Raw genomic sequence first — 19,710 nt, 5'->3', positions numbered from 1 at the left:
TGTATGACTGAATGAATGCCTGTTATTGAAAATGCTACAACCATTACCATCCTTGGCTTCAGTAACTCACTGTCCTAATGTATTACACTGTATTCTTTTTCTTCAAACTAAAGTTTTCAAGGCACAATTTTTCAGCAACTTCCATGAACTTTGGCCCAAACAGCAGCATCTACATCAGTTGTTGTTGACTCTAAAATGATCTATGGTCAGCTGAGACACGCTTCTCCATCCTTTTTCAGTAGGGTATATGTACCTTACAGTCTAAACTCAGGACACCAAGACAGCGGACAACTAGATGGCGTACTGAAATGTCATTGGCCACATTCCTAATTACGTCAGGAACACGGAAGAAGGACATATCTGTGATGTGAGCAAGATGATTGGAGATCTCTTAATATTCGGGTAATTTATTAATTATTTAACGGATTTTGTAGAGGAAACCTTTTTTGTATGTGACACATACATCGTGTGTTTGTGTTGTTGAACGCTGTTTTAGTTGTAAGATAGAGGCGTATGGCGCGAAATGCTAACTCGCTCCGTGCTAATGCCAGCTCAGCGGCTAACTACCTTAGCTCTTCAGGTGAATACAAACATTACCTGTGAGCAAACACTGTGTTTCTGCTCTTTAGGACATTACTGGTGAATGCGGGGGCGGTGCTGAATTTCAAGCTGTGAGTATGACGGTCAATTACCTCTTAGACTGAGCTTTTGAGGTGAACAGTTTGAGTTCAACTGTAGATATTTTGCAGAAAGAGGAAGGAGACGCAGGGATTTGGAGATGAGTCCGGAGCACCAACAACAGGTGTGTATTATTGTGTTGTGGAAAGGAATTAGAATAATTTTCTAAATATTTGTCACTAGTATTTTCTACTTAAATTACCAGTCTGCCAGGCAGTGATAAACATAAAGATGACCAAGTGAAGTTTCTTAAAGTACTGAAGTTTTCCAGCCAGCTGTGTTGAAAAGTTGTCCATTTTCCAAGCCTTTAATGCTCAGTAGTGCCACCTGTTGATTAGCCTTGAGTTTTGAGAAACGGTGCATCATATATAGTGCTGAGCCACAAACATATAAAGGGGACATAATATGGAAAAATCACGTTCTTCTTGCTTTAGAGCATATATTTGAGTGTCTGAATTCACTTGTAGTTGAAAACCAAGGGACAAAAAAGCACAACCGGTCTTCACTGCAGTAGGAACCGTCCTCCAGCAGGACAGCAGTGTGGCACTTTGAATTGCCTTGTGTACGAATTGTGCTCTACAAATAGACTTGCCTTGCCTTCCACCTTTGCTTTCAGGTGACAACATCAGGGAGTTCCTCCTCAGCCTGCGATACTTTCGGATCTTCATCGTGCTGTGGAATATCTTCATGATGTTCTGCATGATTTTGTGAGTAACCCACTGTTGGTGCTGATTAACGTGCTGACGACTGACCATCAGTCACACAAGCTTCCTCTGTTCTCCAGAACTTCCATAACTTTCTATAGATCAATGAGCCAGACTTGTCTCTCCTCCTTCAGCATTCTGTCAATATTATTTGATCATTTTTATCCTATATTTTTGAATGATTTAATTTAGTTTTAATTTGTGATTCAGAATCTTTCACATTCACATCTTGATGCATCTAAGATTTAGTTGTTTCCCTCAGCCTTAGTATTAGTTTGTTGCTCCTGATTAACTGCTCAGTAAGTGGCCTTTCCAATGCAATTCACAAGATGTTTTCTTAAGTATGTAGTTGTGTTTTGTAAGCTTGGACATATAACAGATGTTCTCTATCTTAGAGACAATCTCTTAAGCTTTTCTAGAAGTGGGCTGTAAATATTTGTAACCGACTGAATGTCTTCATTCTGCACAGACTGTTTGGATCATGATCGGCGCTTTGCAACGAGTGGACCTCCACGAAGATGCTCACTTTTCAAGACAAATGCAATCAATTTCTCCTTGATTGGACGTCTCTGCTCTTTTGGCCATTTTATTTTCAGTCTTGCTCCATTTTGTTTACATTGCAATAATCGTAACTGCTTCAGGCTGGTTAGGACTTAAAGAGCCATTGTATTTATTCTCTATTAAAGCAGTTGTCACATTTCTATTCTCTTTGTTTCGGCTGTAACTGTCATCTTGTCACCAGAACAGCCTTTTATTTATTTTACATACCCGGCTGTTCCTTCCAAACTCTACACTTCGTTTGTAAGTGAAAAATGGGACAAACTCTCTCACTTTTAGCCCTCTGCTCTATGTGTGTCCTGTGTTACCTCTTTGTTTAAATCATCTTTCTTTATTGTGGGTCACACATGCTGTAAGTAAATATCTATGTCCACTATATTGTAAATTAGTCCCCATTCATAATAAAAACACAGTTATTCTGAATGCAGTTATTGGACTGTTGATGTAGTCTGGGAAAGTGGATCTAATTAGGATTTACTGTGTTATTATTTATATCTTGCCTTAAAATCAAATCAAAATTCATCTGGCAACAAATATTAGCAAAATGGCTCTCCAGATGTTTAACTCATGCTGCTGAAAGAACTGTCTACACTTTCAATGTGCTCTTGCTCCAGTGTTGCTGTGGCTGCGCATCACAGATTTTCCTGTAAAGCACAGCTGCTTCACCATATTCTTTCTGAAAAAAAGGCCCTCTGAAAGTTTTCTATTTCTCCTGTTACACAAAACACGTATTTTTATGTTTATTCTTTTATAAGGAAATAACAGAGATACAATCATCAGGAAAAAAAAGATTCATTTTTATTTTAAATTAACTTCAATGCTTAGAAATACACAAATCAACAGTAATAGTGTATTAATTTTCTATACAAGCAGTTTGAAAAGCAATGCAATGAAAGTAAGTTTGTTATATTCTCAACCTATCTCTATGTGTGTCACACGTGGATAAAAATAAGACTACATCAACATGGGCCCTTTAAAATATTGATTTCAGTTTTTTTTTACATACAGTTTTGTTTAGTAATAAAATGGGATGTAGTTTGATCATTCCAGATCAGTTTGTTTGAGAATCGGACAGAAATTCTGTTTTTCTCATCAGTAAAGCACACTTCAGACAGATGTTTGTCTTCACCGGATTTTTCTCTCCCTGCGTCCGGTCTTATAGTTTCATCGGTGTAGCTTAAGTTTTTAGTTTTTGCATAGTTTGTTCTTCACTGTGAAAGTGTGTGTGTTTAGTTTGACAAATTTTAATGATCTGCGTCGTTGTCATAGATATCTGAAACGAATAAAAAAATGTGTATCCTTAAAATCCTTAAGACAAACACATGGATAAACATTTTACATCAAATTACAGAAGTATGGTAAACTTCATATGGAGTTTATTATAGAGCGAGAAAATTTGAACTCACCATCAGGATAGTCAACATCATCATATATAGATCCTTCCCTGAAAAGACAGAATCATTTATATTTATTTGTCTTATAATTTACTGATATTCAAAATAAGAACAACACATTTTTGTGAATTTGTAGAAATTGCTTTTAGATTTCTATTTAAAAGAATTGTTGATTACATTGAGATGGATAAATGCACAGCGTATTATAATTAACTGTTTTAGTAGAGCCCCATATTTTATGTTTACATTAATTAATTTAATTACATGAACAGCTCCAGTCACACAAACTCTGAAAAAACAAGAGATCTACAATCTAAAGAGCTAGTTTACTTGTTTGTCAAGAGCTACAAAAAGTTAATTATTATTAGTTACTGCAACACTTGGAATGTACTAAATTATCAACTGTGGAAAAGCCACACACGAACTGATGAACAGATGCTTACATCGAAAGAAGAAGACCTCTTGATACGTAACCATCTGTGATAAAGGAGATAAAACGCAGATTAGCATTACCGGAAAACAGCTTATGCTCTATTCATCATAATATCAGATGTAATTTATGCACTGCACTGTCTTATTATCTGGAAAATAGAAGTTATCTCCAATAACTGCAAATATAGAGGTTCCTAATTTGTTTTCAAAAGGTTTATTGATAATTTTTTATCCACATGTTGAACAGTGAAGTCAGGATATGGAGGCCTACAGAGATAAAATACACCCACATATAAATGCAATGAACAGGGAAAAAATAAAGAGTTTGCGTAGTATGTTTTATGATGTGTAAAGTCTCTGCTGCTTCTACTCTCAAACTCCTGACCTCCTCTTTGTTTTTAAAAACTCCCATCTTTTGATAAGTGCTCCTTCTTTTCTAAAGCTGCTCATCTTGTCAAACTGCTCCTGCTGTACATTAGAGGAAATTCAATCTGAGAGGGATGCAAATGGTTTACTTACATTTTCCAAACCTGTTTCGACACAAAGCTTTCTTGCTGCTCGTGAGCTGGATGACATCCACGACTTCTCCCTGAGTCACGGGAAGATAATGGTTTCCTAGTTTCTTTATGATGCAGTTAGGATCCACCATCATGCTGTGCAGCACCGTGAGAGGCCCGTCGTACTGGGAAAGAGCAGTCGCAGTGGTACATTTTTAAAATATATTCATAAATGGATGCATCTCATCTTTGTATGGCATATGTGAAGTTTGTCAGGGTCCAGTCCTGGGACCAGTTCTCTTTATTGTATTTAGTGCATGTTTCCCTTTGGAAGAAAACTCAGACATACTCTCGTTATCTGCCACTTAAATAGTCTGGTGGGACGAAACGATTTTACCTTGAATTTTTTTCTTAGGTCCTTTTCCACTTTCGGATCAATGCTGAAAACATACGAGTTTGGCTGTTAATCAAAGTGGTTCACAAATGCATTTATTAGCGAGACATTTTCTTACACGAATGAAAGGAACTAATCAGAGGAAACATTTGTTTTCCTCTTTTTGAAAAACGTCTGGTGTCAACTCTTCACACGTCTTAATAAAATGTTATACTACTGTGATTCTACAGCGACACAGCTGTCTGAACCTCACATTTCCTGTTCCCTTTCAGTAACCCAGATATGAAAATCTACCTAATTTCAGGTGGAGGTTGGGGAAAATCCTCAGGAAATGGCTGAACATCGTCATAGTCATCTGTGGACAAAACACAGTGAATCTGAAACTGAAATTATTGCGTCTTCTTTTACACAAACAACCAGCACGGTGGAACAAATAAGCCAAAACATTTTTCAAAATATGTGCGGGAACTAAGTGTGACCACGAATTTACCACGAATATCAACCGTTTATGAGTACATATTTTTTCATTTATAATTATGTTTGGTATTAAATGCTCAGAGATACTTGCTGTTTTATATGAAGAAATAGATTGATCAAACCAAATTATAGTTTGGTTGTTGTAGCGTGTGATTGTTTTATTTATGTTGCTGAAAGATGAAATTTGCTGTGTCAGTCTCGCACTTCACAGATTTTAAGTAAACTACATCTCAGCAAGAAATATCATACCTTTTCCTACATTTATCTGAGAGCTTTCATAACAAAATACTTTATAAAATCTCTACAAACATTTTTGCAGTGATCACAAAAGAGAAACATATTATGATGTTTTGTTATCATTTTAAATGCCAATAAATGCCTGCAAATTTATTCTGTACAAGTACAGCATCAATGAGTTCTCAGTGAATCAAACCGTCTCTTGACGGTACTTTCGACTGATTTTCTAAAGATTAGAAACAAATAAAAGATAGACAAGATCCTGAAAGATTAGTGGAGGAAACAGTGAGCAAATTGAAATATAATAAAAATAAGAATTAGGTGCAGATAAAGACAAAATGGATCAAAATGAGCTTTTTCTCTACCAACAGCAACAGTAAAATATTGTTTTACAGGTGGGCGTAAGTAATTATACATGTATAAACTATATGTGTCTGCTTAAATACTTTACCATAAGTACTTTGTATAAACAATTCATACAAACTTTTACTCAAGTAGCTATTTTCTAACTGCAATATTAATACTTTTACATAACGATACCTGTTATTAATTCTAATGTGCTATTAATGTTTGTGTTTGTTGTAGTTACTCACCATCATCTTCAAGCATGCTGCAGATCAGAGGAAACACAAAGAACATGTTGGTTGGAACAAGTAAAAAAGACAAACAGACAGATGCAGCTACAATGTGTCAAATCACTGGTGCACATCCATGGAAAGATTTAACTGAGACAAGTTTAAATGTGTTTTTCACACAGCACAGCGGGATTTGGGTAATCATACCTGTCTCTGTTGTTGGACTCCGGATAAAACATCTTTGGGGGGTCTGGAGGTGGTGGAGGTAACTCTGATGTGTTCTTTTTTCTTGACTGGAGCGCTTTTCTCTTTACTGCCTCATAGTCAATATCCACACACATGTTGCTGATGTAACCATCTGTAAAGAAATACAGATGGATACAATTTTTCTAAATATGTTGGAATTTACTCCACAAGAACCAAGTTTGCTGTTTAAGTAAATTACATTAACAAAAAAAGCTGAGCGGTAACACAATTTAAAAACATTTCATGCTTATTATCTGCTGCTGACAAAGACTTCCCAGAATCATTATACTGTAATTCATAGGAATAATCATTTTCCTAGTAGAATCTATAAAACCCAAAGTAAACCAATCAAAGTGAAGATAGTGATGTGTTTATCTAGTTTTTTGGATTATGTTGGCCTATAAAACATCCAGAGGTCATGTGTGCAAACAACATATTATGACCCCTAATTACATTTTTCTATGACCCACCCATCAGCAACCATAGGAATCATGACAGGTGCAACAGAGGAAATGATGGGATGCAGCAGAGCGGCAGTGTATGTATATGGAGGAGGATGGGTGGGAGGAATAAAAATTGAATATTTTTGAGAAGATAATTCTCTCCTGTCTTTTAAACTAGTAGAAATAGTCTGCATTTCTTTGAACCATTGCCATTATCTAACCTCAGAAATCTTCTGTTTTAGCCCAGACCTTGATCATTCCCTCAGTTTAATAAAATCAGTACCAAAGCACTGCCACAACTTTTCAAATGAATGCAGCAAACAGAGGACTGACAGTGGCACCAACGCCAAGGCCAGCGCGACAGGGGACTGTGAAGTGTACTGCATTTACATAAAATTCCAACAGTGAATTAGGGCAAATCAGATTATATTCAATTTATCACTTTATACAACGTATTCTATATTTTTGCTGCTTGTACATTGCATGTCTGTATCTTTATAACATGTATGATGTCTTTATATTGCTAATTGCTTTAGGACAACAAGTATGAATCAGTAATATTTACACAATTTGTGTGTCTGCTGTTATTTCTCATGCGTTTTTGCCAATTTAAAGTAAAAAACATATTCTATAACATACACGTTATAAATTATTAACATTGGTACATAAGGGGCTTGTGTCTTAGTTCCACTTGAAATTTGAACCACTTTCACAGTAAGTAACCACAACACGATTTTTTTTTACCTCCCTATCAGAAACCACAGCTACTACGCTGAAGTACTAATCACAAACAAAGTCTAAATACATAACCTTGTTTTTCTTGCTGTCGAGAAAATGCATCTCTGCTTTGTATTGTGGGTTTTCTGTCTATAGCTTGTGTGCTGCGCTACTAAATGTCCAGCCCATTTTCACCTCGAAATGTGTAACAAGTACATTTGTCCATATCTCCAAAACATGTGTGTCACAATGCAATGGATAGAAATTGTTAAATGACAACATATCCCTATTGTGTAGTATATGGCAGCATCCTCAAGATATTATGCTAACCCTGCAGGTATGTATAATTTTCTAACCCCAATCATGTTTTTTTAAAACCTTAAGCATTTGCGAGTGAGAGAAAAATATAAAAGTGAGAAATTGGAAGTGGTGGGTAAGTCGAGAGGGAAGACTTTGGAAAACATTGTGCGCGATGGTTATTGATGCGTCTCTCTGCCAACCTTCTAAATGCTTGTGGCTCAGTTAACACTGCTGAATGTCGACAGTCATGAAGTGATATGAGGAGTGTCTGTGTCATTACTTAGTAAGGCATAGACAGACAATGATCATTCAAAACACAACATAGCAAGAAATCGAATGTCACTATTATTGCGTAAAAATGTATGTGGTAAGAGAAATGAAGAAAAATATTTGTGAATGTCATGTAGCTACAGTGGCATGGAAAATTATTCACACAAACAATTTTAGCTCAATCTGATCTTCATTAATACAAAAGCAGGCCAAAGAGTCCGAACAGTAATCCACAACCTTGCCCACAAATCCTTAAACTATAAACATCTCTGCTTACAAATTTGAAAACCAGAATATCATCGCCACAACAACAATGATGCAAACTGCACATTATCTCCCTTTCTGTCAACAGACATCCCAGATTTTTCCAGTTGCAATAAAGCGAGAGAAGAAATGTTCAGATTATAACATTTCCCAACTATCACTGATTGAAATTGAGGTTGAAACTCACAGTTTCCACTCAGAGAACGAGCCAGCCATTTGCCTCCAGGGTTATCCTTCACACGGATGATCTCCACACTTTCTCCTTGACGAACATTCAGGTCCAGTTTTCCTACTCCATTCCAGTCGAATCGAACTCTGGCTGTATGAAGAACCTCTTCCTCATCTTGCAACTACAGACAGACAAAATATGGTAAGAATTTACAATTTATTTTATCAAAAAGCTTGTGATCCAGGATAAGCTACGAGTCAAGTCTCGTTAGTCTTATTTCTGGGTGAACGGATGCTTTGCTTCTCCACCTGAAAGTTTTTTTTCAGTTCATTCTGTTTTTTCTGACGCTTCTGCTGCTCCTTTTTTTCCTGCTCCCACTGCCTCTTCTCTTCTTTCTTGTTCATCTTCTCAAGAGTCAGACGGTTTATCTCCGCCTGGTCCCTTAAAGGAAAAAGTCAAAACAAAAATATGTTACCTCTTCAGTTAATTCTTCACTTATCGCTGTCTCTTCAGGTTTCATTCCTTGAACAGGAGTAGTATATTTTCAGTGGCATAAAATATTCATTGATATGGTCATCATTCTATGCAATACACTGAAAAAAGATGATGATAACTGGTTTCAAGAGTCCCAGTCATCTACCTAAATTTCTACAACAGAATACCATGATTTTATCCATTCATTATTGCTATCCTGCTTTAACAGAAAACACTGTGGGTCAATCACAATAATAGCTACCAGTGATAAATGCAGAGCAGTAACACAAATGATTTATCAGTTGAAGCACTATTTGAAGCTCTATATGAGAAATTCAACATCGATATTTAGGCCTTTTTTTCCAGTAGCAGCTGCTGCATCAGCCCTATATTACAAAAATAACAATAGCTCTGACAGAAGCAGTAGAGACATCAAGCAGCTGCAGCCACACTGAGGACTTAAAAAACACAAACCAAAAGGTTCAATGCTTAGATCAAGCTTAAACTTATAAACAAACTTATTAACTGATTAAATAATTCAGAATTATTATAAACTTACTCATCAATAAACTCATACAAGTCATCATCGTCATCCTGCAAGAGATAAGATTTTTATTTGGACTTTTGAAGAGCAAAGAAACAGTTGTGTATTGAAATATCAGCCTGAATACCTCGCAGTGTGATGATATATCGACAAACGCTTGATACACGACTCAAAGAAAGCACCACTCGTGATGCTCGGCTGTTATTTACATGAATTTTTAATTTTTATAGTCTTAATGTGCTTTACTCACCCCATCTATACACTGTGAACTGTTTTCACTGCAGGACTCTGTGAAGTTAGAAAACATGCAGATATGACCTCTACTTGAAAACAGTGCATGTTCTTTTTCAAAAATGGAGGAAAATGTACAGCCTTTTTTTACTAATTGATTCAAATGCGTCAGCAGATGAGGTTTAAGAACAAAACAAGTTGTAATCTTTTCTTTACCATTTTTATCAAAGCTTCCAATATCATCGTAGGTGTCCTGTTCGTTCTCAAACTCCCTGAAAACAATAGATAAACTGTAAATATTTTGCAGCGACAACCTGAAATGGTGAATTCCGTGCCACAATTACATTAGAGGAAGGGAAAAATAAATCAAAAACACCAAAAAAAGTTGTGCAAAGAACAAATAAACAGTTCGTTATTGGTAAAGTGTATGCCCAACTATTACGATATTTTGTCTCTCTTTAGGACTCTGAACCTCAAAACATTGCATTGAACAAAATTAAGAATTTTGACAAAGACAAAAATCTCCTATATTTGTAGTTAAAACTAAAGTGTGTCAGACATCAATATTATGTGGTGTGGATCTTGGACAACTTGACACCTAGACCTTGCAGCAGCTTCCAAAAATGTGCTAATGCTATTAAATTTCAGTAACACTCACACAGAGGCAATCTGACGTGGTAGTCTGCTGGGCTTGTTGCATCGCTGTGGAGGATTTGGAGGAGTGATCACTGATGGTAAAGACATTCTTCTGTCTCCTGAGCCTGACAAACATGTAGGAAGAACCAAAGAGAAGAATGAGAAAGGAAGCCAAAATCCTGTATCCAGCAATAGTGGGGAAATATCTCCCCGTAAAACGACAGCAATTGGACGTGGAGATGAAAATGAGGCAGCTTAAAGGAACTCAGTTATGATTAGCTTTATCGTTCTCCTCCTTTTCTAAGTCAAAATGTGCCAAGTAACTATAAAAACAGAAAGTAGTTTGTCACCTTGTCATAGTGACTTAACTTCCATTTGCACCTGCCATTGTTTTTTCAGACAATTACAAAAAGAAACAAACAGAATCATCATTGGTAATTAAAGCAACATTATGCCAGCGGAGTGAAACCAAGGACACTCCTGCGCACTTAGGAACTCCTGAATATTTCACCTGATGACCTTTTTCAAGAAATGTGACCTACCTTCACTTTTCCTCAGGGCAGGGAGTGCAGGGAGGGCAGGTCCTCGCTTGGACCTCAGAAAGGGTTCCAGGTTGACAAAAGGAGGTCGTTTTGGTTTCAAGGGCTTGAACCCCTCAAGAGGCAGGGGCCTCCTCAGTGGGGTCACATCTCCTGCACTCCTCTGGCGGGGCTGCTGTCGGAGAAGTAGTGGCGTGGAGGTGGGAGATGCACCAGGGCCTTGAATCGGAACTGGAGCTAGAGTTGGGATCGGTTTGGTGCCTGGTGGTCCATGTTGCCTCCGTATCATGTTCTGTAGCAGCTCCCCTGTCTGCTTGACCTTACTGGTGTCTGGTGGCTGGAAGGGTGCTCTGACAGCAGAAATGGGAGGTGGTCGAGGGAAGAAAGCAGGTCTGGAGGGGGCGGGAGCTGCCACCGGCTCTGCCCTCGGGAACCTCACTAGACCTGGGCTCGCTGCAGGTGGAGGAATAATGGGTCTTTGGGCCCACTCGTTCACTGTCACAGGTAGGATCACTCTCCCAAACCCAGGCCTTGGAGATTTTGGTGAGCTGCTGTCTCGACTGCTGTTGTCCGAAGTGTTGCCCTGGTTGTTGAACCTGGCTCTAAGAGCCTTTACGTCAATACTCTCCTCCTGAAAATAACACCAGAGCACACATTCAACTGCAGAAGCTCTGTGTCTGCAGCAGGAAGTTAGCAGCGCAGCAGAGGGCAAGGCATGCCCCAAAGCTGAAACACAGAGCAGTCATGATACTCCTACGCTATCTTTACAAAGTGAGAATGCACTGTGCAATAAGTCAGTTTCCTGGTTTTGATCTTCAAAGAGCGGATAAGTCTGCAGCACACAAAACTTAGAAGCACACTCTAAACAGCAAGCAACCAAAAGCGGTTTGTTGCAATTGTGAATTTAAAAAGGAATCACACCATCATAGCAAATCATTCAAAACTTCTTTGTATTGAAACAGATTTCTAAAATTCTTAGGACTTCTTTTTTCAAACTCACACATGTGCTCTGCATATTCAAAATTTTGGAACTTCCCTGCACTTGACATTTTCTTGTGTGAGTTCAAATGATGCTGAAGGTGCCACATTATGACCCGACTCACCCAGCATGAGAACACAACACTTCTTCTTGCTTTTGCATTTAGTTCAGAACAAAACCAAACTATTTTAACATCTGTTTATGATGTTCAAAGAAGGTAATGCTCTCCTTGAACTATACACTCTTTTCTTGTCTTTGAACAAGCTCCTGACTTGAAAATACTCTAGTTTTTCACTGCAACATCACAATATGTTTGTCTGTTTGTGAACAGAATTTGACAAACAGCACAATGCTTCTGAATAATATTACAAGTTGGTTAGTTTTTCTTAAAATGTTGTTGGCTCTGGTTGCCTTTATTTCAACCGCAGAGAGGGCTGTAAACCAGGCAAAAGAGCAGGTATGATGTGCAAAGGGCTGCAATGAGGACTTTCATTATTTCACTGTCTGAACTGATCATGTCTCACTCCATCTGATTAAATCTGAGTCAGCTGCAGAGATATCAGGGAAAATGTTAAAAGGAACTGAGTGCAAGTACTTATAGGCTAAGACTGATTCTAATCTTTCTGTTGGAACTCATTTTAGAAATCAAGTCAGCTGGTTTGTTTAATCCTGAGTAGCATTTGATTCATGAGAGAGTCGCTGAGCTTTTTTGATCAGTAACAGCTAAAATATCCAGTATATTAATGGCTCCGCTCATCGCGCAGAATTTCTATAAAACCAACTGAAATCTAATCTAATAAACTTACCCTAAGTTTTGCATCAGAAACTCAGCAGCTTTCACAGGTGTTGTTTTTTTTCCTGAATTATATTTCTGAGCTGTGAAAACTCAGATAAAGAGGTGACTGGTTTCCAAACTCTACCACATCACCGCTCTTCACGTCACTTAAAGAGCCTGTTTTATGCTAATTTGCTTATACAAGTTATTCATTATTATACATTACAGCAGCAGCCTTTGTCACATCACAAATTTGGGTTACAAATGACAGAATGAAAACAAATGTAATTTGTTTAAGGTGTGCCAAAATAACTATTGGCAAGCAATATTCAAATTATATATAAATAAACCCAGGGCTGCAAACAAGGGTGTTTTATGCACTTGAGAAGCATTGTAATCTATGGGAGAGATAGCTCCCTTCTATTTGTACTAATGCTTTGTTTTGCTTTGTATTAAAGCTTTATTACTCTGTAGTCCTATTATATGCTGTAAATGCTATGAAACACAACAAAGAAAAGGAAGGCAGTTGGCATTCTCTGTAACAGTATATGATGAGAGACATCTATTGCCAGCTCATATTTGAGAAATACTCTAAGGGATCAGCTGTGGCTTATCAACAATTTGAAAATGTATGTAGCAAGCTGCCTGACTTTTCCTGCTTCTTTTTTGTTTCAATAACCACTTACCGGACTTGTATCCTTTTATAGCTGGGTGTACACTGGTTTGGGTATTAGTTGAGCATGTAAAAAGTCCTGGGCCGAAAACAATATTAGATTTGACTTTTCAGTGCTTATACGGCCCAAAAAAAGTTTAAACAAAATTAAATGTACATCTCATCAGTTTCAGGGCAAAGTCAATGTAACACAACCAGGAGAAACCAGATGAATATCTTCCCGATACCATCTGTTGATGTTGTTGTATTTGCAGAAAGGCTGTTTGCAAGCTGAATATTAGCTGATACTGATGTTAGGCCAATTTATCTGTGCACCCCTGTCATTAGGGAGGCATTACCAGCCATTTTACTGTAAGCGTTGGTTGTTTTTTCAAGGTGAAGATTAGCCTACAAAGATAACTTAGACTAATTTATATTCAAATGTACTTTTGATCCACAAAAACTTTCCCAGTCAAATGAATGAGATGCTTCGAAATCTGAGTTTCTGGAGGCTTCAGTCCACAGTGAGGAGCTTCTTAACAAAGACTTCATCAGTTATTCAGTTTAGGTGAAAAAGACAAGTGTTGAAGATTTTTTGAAGAACCTCTAACAGACAGCCCTTATAAACTGCATTTACAGATGTTTTTCCTGATATTTTTCAAGATATATTTTGGTAAACAAAGTCATGATGGCAATAACATGCAAATTTGAGATAATATAAACGGACATGACTTCATGCTTTCTACTGGTGATAAAACAGGTAACTTTCTCTTTATTATGTAGCCGTGAATGTTCAGAAGTTCCTTTCAGTAACATACATAAAAATATATATAAAAGTAGATTATTCTGGTGATTTTGTTTGTTTGTTTTTTGTCCATGAGAGCAGCATTTTAACAGTTATTTGAATTAAATTACAAACAGATGAGAAGCTTAAATTAGATTTAATTTATGTCATAATACTTACTCTGAAAGACATTTATTTAGTTTTTAGATATTTTCAGTGATGTTTATTTTGGGGCTTAATGTTATCATTCTCACTTTGACAAATTAATCATGAGAGAGAGTAATGTGCTCACAGAAGTTTTACAAAACTTAGCTGAGTCAATAGTTTTTCAGAGTTCTCATATTCATTTTTAAAGTGGATTTTATTTCTTATCTCTGCTACTCTACTTACAAGTTTAATTGGAGTGCAAAGCCAAACAGAGGATCACAAGCAGGAAGTGTTCACAACCACACATTTCTACCTCAGCCAGCATCCTGCACTGGTTACCATGGAAGCGCCTTCTGCACCAATAGGCTGCAAGTTCTGCTTGCTGCTGTTTTTCTTGCAGTTTCGCTGTCATTCTTATTGCAGGGAACAAAGGAAACATTGAAAAAAAATTTCTACACCACGATACGTTCACATACAAGCACATGTGGTTCCCCTGTCAGTCAGTCAGAGAGCGCCTGCGGCAGAGGCGGCATGCATACATCCACAGAGGGAGTTAATGTGTCTCTGTGACACATTAACCCACACAGAGATCTGTAACTGTGCAGGTGTGCCAAAGAATACGAATAACAGCCATTTACTACAGTAACAAAATGACGACATAAATAAAATGTGACGAAATTGACAATTTTTCTCACTGATTTAAGAATATTTCATATTTTCTTCAGTTATGTCTGCTGATCCTTAAAGCTGCACCAATAATCAGAGGAGCTATTGTTTATAGTGTCTTCATTCAGGTCATTGGTCATCTAGTAAGCCTTTTGAAGTACAGAAAACTGTCCAGAAAGTGCTCTACAATTAATATATGACTAAAGAAATTACTTTTTCAGGAGTCTCTCTCTGCAACAGAACAGACAACTGCTACAACTACATAAATTAGGCTGTAAGTTAGTGGTTTTGCCAGCTCCTTGGAATCTTGAGAAGCCAAAAACAAATACAAAAACTGAATGAGCAATCACTGACACTTTTCTCTATGCCATCTTAACAATCCCTTAACATTCTATTGCAAATAGATTAATTGAAAGTAGCAGCTATCTTCTCTTTTCACAACAGATTAATAGATTGACAGAACTGAGGCAACACTGAGAACACCGTGAATGATTAACCAGCAACCGCTGTGTAATGAAGCTTTCTTTCATCAGCTCCAGCATGAACGTTTTTTTTCCCAACTCCAACTTCCCCTTCTTACTAGTATACATGTCTACTAGTAAATACTATCTTACTATATAAACAGTTGCATACCAGAAGGAACTTATGGTTAGACCCACATCGAAACAAGAAAAAATTCATGAGGCTCCTTGTGCAAAAGTTGTATTTTTAAACAGTTTGGTGATCAGTAGGAAATGGTCAGAACTGACCCAACACGCAAAAGAGAAGTGTGAAAGAACATGTTAATCTGTCTATACAGTGATTACATTAAAGAAAAATAGCATTGTAATTTCAGTTAGCTCACCATGTTTGCCTTTAGCCTGGATTTACAGATGGATGAAGGGCTCCATGTCCAGTTCTCAGTTCCCAGGCTGATGGTGCTGCTCAAAGAGTGGCATGACAACTGTCACTACATTTACTGCAAAAGAGGAAATGTGCTGTTGCTCAGGTTAGGCAACAGACAGACCAACAGCGACATGAAATCAAAAGCAAAAACATCCACGTGATGTCAGCCAGGTGGTGTCTTTTCTTCTTTAAAGGTCATATGTGATAACATGCTGAATGAGTTAACAGGCAAGAAACGATAACACAGAGAGTACTAATTTACTGTCCTCAGAAAATTTTATTATCTGTATGTGAGTGCAGAACGTTAAAAGAGACAAATCACAGGGCAAAATGACAGATTAAGAAAAAAAAATACAATTAGAGGAAAAGTGAAGTGAGAGAAAGCAAAAATGGGAGTTTCCTCATAAAGGAATTGATTTAACTTGTACGCTTCATGTAAAGTTAGTTCTTGTTGTTCAAAACATGATGAAACAGCTTGAAGGTACCCTTTAAAAAAGAAAAGCTCATTTAATCTAATTTGATGTCTTTCGATATATTTAGTATAGTAACTTGTTGAAACCAAATGATGAAAAGATTTACACACTGAAAAGTCACACTGAAAACTGAACATAGTGTATACGCTGAATGATCAGTTCTATCCTAACAACATTACTTTTTTATCTATTTATAGAGTAAATATACATTGCAACAGGAAATGATCAAACATGATCAAGCATTTTCCGGTTTAATCAGACACTACATGTTCAAAGCACTTAGATCACATATATAGGTTTAATTTTTCAGGTGACTTTTAAAAGTTTCTTAAATTCCTGATTATGATTTATAATCAACCACTGGTTCTGGATTCATACAAATATAAAATTTGCTTGGTTACTTAATGAGCCACTGCTTACTCTGCAGCCAACCATAACTGATAAGTGTTAGCATTCATAAACTGAAAAAAAGCTTGTTGGAAACATTTTCACTGGAGAAAGAATTCATTTTTGAGTTCAGATTTTCCCACAAAGGGTTTTTATTATAACCAGCTCATCACAGGAGGAGGTTGTTGTCCAAGCTAGGGGATCCCAACGCTCCTGTTGTTCCAGTGGGGGTGTGGGCAGAGTTTAAAGGGGTGGGGTATCCGTAAATAGGTGAGGGTGTAGCAGGAGAGCCTATTGTTCTGCCCCCTACCATGAATCCAGGTTGAGGGTTCACAATGGTATGAGCCTGGGGTTGGCCTCCTGCAGGGTTCACTGTGGGGCCTGGTGGGGCCCAGGCTGGTGTACTGCCAGGCATGGTGGGCCAGTGACCTCCCCATTGGTTCCCCTGAGGCATCGTAGTGGGAGAGTATGAGGGAGAGGAGTATGGAGAGCCCCCTACTGGTTGAACAGGGAACATGGAGAGAATCTGAGCGGTGGAGAGTGTTTGCTGTGCAGACTCTACAAGAAAAGATCATTCAGTTCAGTTATTAAAAGTAAAAAAGTATATGAATAAATAGAAATTATTCATACAGAAGCATTTTGATAATCAATAATGTTTGAGAAGTAAAAGGTCACACAGAAGTTGTATTTTTCTTTTATTGTTTATTGATGAATAAAGACCAGTAAAGGCTTCTATTTTCAAGTAATCCCACCTCACCTTTAGCACCTGAAATGTTCACACAGTATTGCAGATTAAACAAATCTGGTCTCAGATAATGTAATAGCTACACTGGTTCACAGCACTAAACTTTGCAGTTTCACATTCTGTTGTAATAATTGTGCAAATACTGTTTTTCTCTCTCAGTTCCCCTTTGTAAATTCAGCAAAATGGCCCCATAGGTGTGGATGTCAACCATTAGCATCTACAATTGACTTCATCACAATTCCTCATGACAACGTAGAATTTTAAAACTGGTGACTGGAGCAAAAAGATTTCAAGATTGTGGTGGTGAGTAGCTGGTCCCCACACCAGTGACAATACTTTTCACTCTTCATTTACTTTCTACGTTGTTCTCACTTGTGAAGAGTTGGGGCCAGCGATTAAAATCACGTGGTCAAATGATAAAAAAGTTAGACATGTTTAGGGCTCACACATTTTACTGTTCGTGCTCGTGGTTGAACATGATGTCACGTGGATGCTGCCAAAAATAACACACCATACTTTGCCATCTCCTGGCTTTTTACCATGAATTGTTACCTATATGTTTTGGAGATGAGGACAAACTGAAACTGGGCTTTTTAAGATATTATTATTTCAAGCATGTGTTTACAGTTATTGTAAACTTAGTATTTTTGGGTTTTGAAAACCCACGTGGCACAATAATCAATCAGAAGGAACTGTTTTTGGCTGATGTAGAGTTTCAAAGTGTGTTGTTCCTTAATTCATTACTAAACAATTAACAATACAAACAAAATCACTGATGAAAATTAACATTGGTTAGAACTTTGCTAACTATGAATCCATTTTATCAAAGTTAAATAATTCTTAAAGTTTTTCAGCTTTCATCGTTGGACTTTTTTAAAGGCATTTAAAATCTTGTTTTTATTCTATTCTTATCTCACTTTATTCTATCATACAACAGTTTGTCCATCAATCCATCACTTTGTGCTTTAAAATCATGCTGGTTGACTATACTATATCTTGGCCTCATTATTTTCTTGTACTGTCAATTTCTCCGTGTTGCACTCCTTTAATGACACGTGGTGATCGTTTTCATTTTTAGGATCTGACGACTGTTCTGACACAGATGCACAGTAAAATACAGTCAAATACAGTAAAAAAAAACAGTAAAATACAGTAAAAAACAATAAAACCTTTCCAACTGAGTAAGACATCAAAGCATGACTTGAACTCGTCTCTTTATCATGATTACTCAGCGCCGTGGGAAACAAAGTATTGTGACTAATGTATGCATTTAAAATATCATGAACATAGACAGTGTGATCATCGGAAGATACTTCCTGTGCTTTTACTCAAGGTCAGAGTTCAGTTATGGAGCCGAGGTCCAACTTTGGGTAATGTATCTTGTGTACAAATAAACACATTGACAGTTACTTGCAAAAAAAATCTGTCAAACTGTGATGAAACGTGGGAATAAGAAAATAGGTTTCATTGCAGATCGAAAAGTATCTGCTATCTGGCAAGTATAATTAGTTTTCAATAAAGTTGTAAATTGAGTCTTTGTGTGTAGGCTCACATCTCATGTGAGGAAAATCTGCCGCTCTTTGCTCAGGACAGAAACATCTTCATGTGAGTGCTTTGCCGCATGTTACAGTACCACTAACCTGGTTGACTGGTACATGAGCTCTCAGTGGGCGACAGAGGCTCCTCTAGCTGAGTGGAAAACACTTCCATCAGTTCATTACTGGAAGAACCCTGCAGACAGAAACACAACATAATACTTTTCAAAGTCTCACTGACAATTAAACAAGAATAAGGTGTTTTTTTGTTGGTTTGTTTTTAGGGGAAACTACATGTTAATTGACCAGATAAAATGAATGACAAATCCTTACTGTGTACAAATACACGTGTAAGTAAGTCACTCATATTCAGTTGGGACGTCTCCTTGGTAACTAGATTCATAACTTTCATCCAAAGGTGAACTGAATCTTACAACTTTACATACAATTTTAACCTTTGTTCTGGCAATTGTGAAAATAGAGGTACAGATTGCTGGCTAAGTAATCAGTTGGCTTATGAAACTGTTGCTATTATTTTTAATTATCATCAGTACACAATACATAAAAGCACACACGACAAATATTGTGTTTTGGCACCTGGTTTGATACTCCTGATGAAGTGTCGGGTCGTGGACTAAACACGTCCTCAAGAGCTACTTCCTGAAATATAACAAGTGACATGTGACTTCCATCATTTGGGAAAAAATACATGATCGGTAATTAAATGATGAACCCCAGAAGAAGATTTGGGAATTTCCAAAGACTTAAATGTAAAACTGAACCCGTTATCCTTCATTTACCTCAGCTGGGGGGACTGAACTTTCATTTAGAAGAACTAAAGAGATGTTCTGTAAAAGCAAACAAGCAATAAGTCTAGACAGAAAACAGACAACAAAATCAAAA

The 19,710-nt window shown here is 37.2% G+C and overlaps 2 protein-coding genes across 2 annotated transcripts; one reads left to right on the top strand and one right to left on the bottom strand.

Annotated features, from left to right (window-relative positions):
* Positions 1 to 306: 306 nt before the first annotated feature.
* Positions 307 to 2,363, top strand: smim7 (small integral membrane protein 7). The gene is made up of 5 exons (XM_072389278.1): positions 307 to 402; positions 630 to 671; positions 750 to 802; positions 1,295 to 1,385; positions 1,852 to 2,363. Exons 1-5 carry the CDS (start codon positions 377 to 379, stop codon positions 1,865 to 1,867), a joined length of 228 nt encoding a protein of 75 aa, XP_072245379.1. The 5' UTR covers positions 307 to 376; the 3' UTR covers positions 1,868 to 2,363.
* A 358-nt stretch (positions 2,364 to 2,721) lies between these two features.
* LOC140311765 (uncharacterized) lies at positions 2,722 to 15,762 on the bottom strand. The gene is made up of 16 exons (XM_072389277.1): positions 15,627 to 15,762; positions 10,783 to 11,410; positions 10,263 to 10,365; positions 9,821 to 9,876; positions 9,624 to 9,661; positions 9,389 to 9,423; positions 8,664 to 8,796; positions 8,374 to 8,536; positions 6,154 to 6,304; positions 5,965 to 5,981; positions 4,952 to 5,012; positions 4,661 to 4,703; positions 4,286 to 4,448; positions 3,778 to 3,811; positions 3,347 to 3,384; positions 2,722 to 3,213 (listed from the first exon to the last, which is right to left on the bottom strand). The coding sequence occupies exons 1-16, from the start codon at positions 15,627 to 15,629 to the stop codon at positions 3,185 to 3,187; spliced, it is 1,695 nt and encodes a 564-aa protein (XP_072245378.1). The 5' UTR covers positions 15,630 to 15,762; the 3' UTR covers positions 2,722 to 3,184.
* Between the last annotated feature and the right edge of the window lie 3,948 nt (positions 15,763 to 19,710).

The sequence above is a fragment of the Leuresthes tenuis genome, unplaced genomic scaffold (assembly GCF_036924035.1).
Source record: "Leuresthes tenuis unplaced genomic scaffold, fLeuTen1.0.hap1 SCAF_7, whole genome shotgun sequence".
In the NCBI taxonomy this organism is placed as follows: Eukaryota; Metazoa; Chordata; class Actinopteri; order Atheriniformes; family Atherinopsidae; genus Leuresthes; species Leuresthes tenuis.
Note: the sequence above shows the minus strand (reverse complement) of the source record. Positions and strands in the feature narration are given on the sequence as shown.

Coding starts and splice junctions, on each gene's coding strand:
- smim7 (XM_072389278.1), top strand. CDS start 377: ATGATTGGAGATCTCTTAATATTCGG. Junction 403..629: donor GGAGATCTCTTAATATTCGG/GTAATTTATTAA, acceptor TCTGCTCTTTAG/GACATTACTGGTGAATGCGG. Junction 803..1,294: donor GTCCGGAGCACCAACAACAG/GTGTGTATTATT, acceptor CTTTGCTTTCAG/GTGACAACATCAGGGAGTTC.
- LOC140311765 (XM_072389277.1), bottom strand. Junction 9,424..9,623: donor GTTCACAGTGTATAGATGGG/GTGAGTAAAGCA, acceptor TATCTCTTGCAG/GATGACGATGATGACTTGTA. Junction 8,537..8,663: donor AACTGAAAAAAAACTTTCAG/GTGGAGAAGCAA, acceptor GTCTGTCTGTAG/TTGCAAGATGAGGAAGAGGT.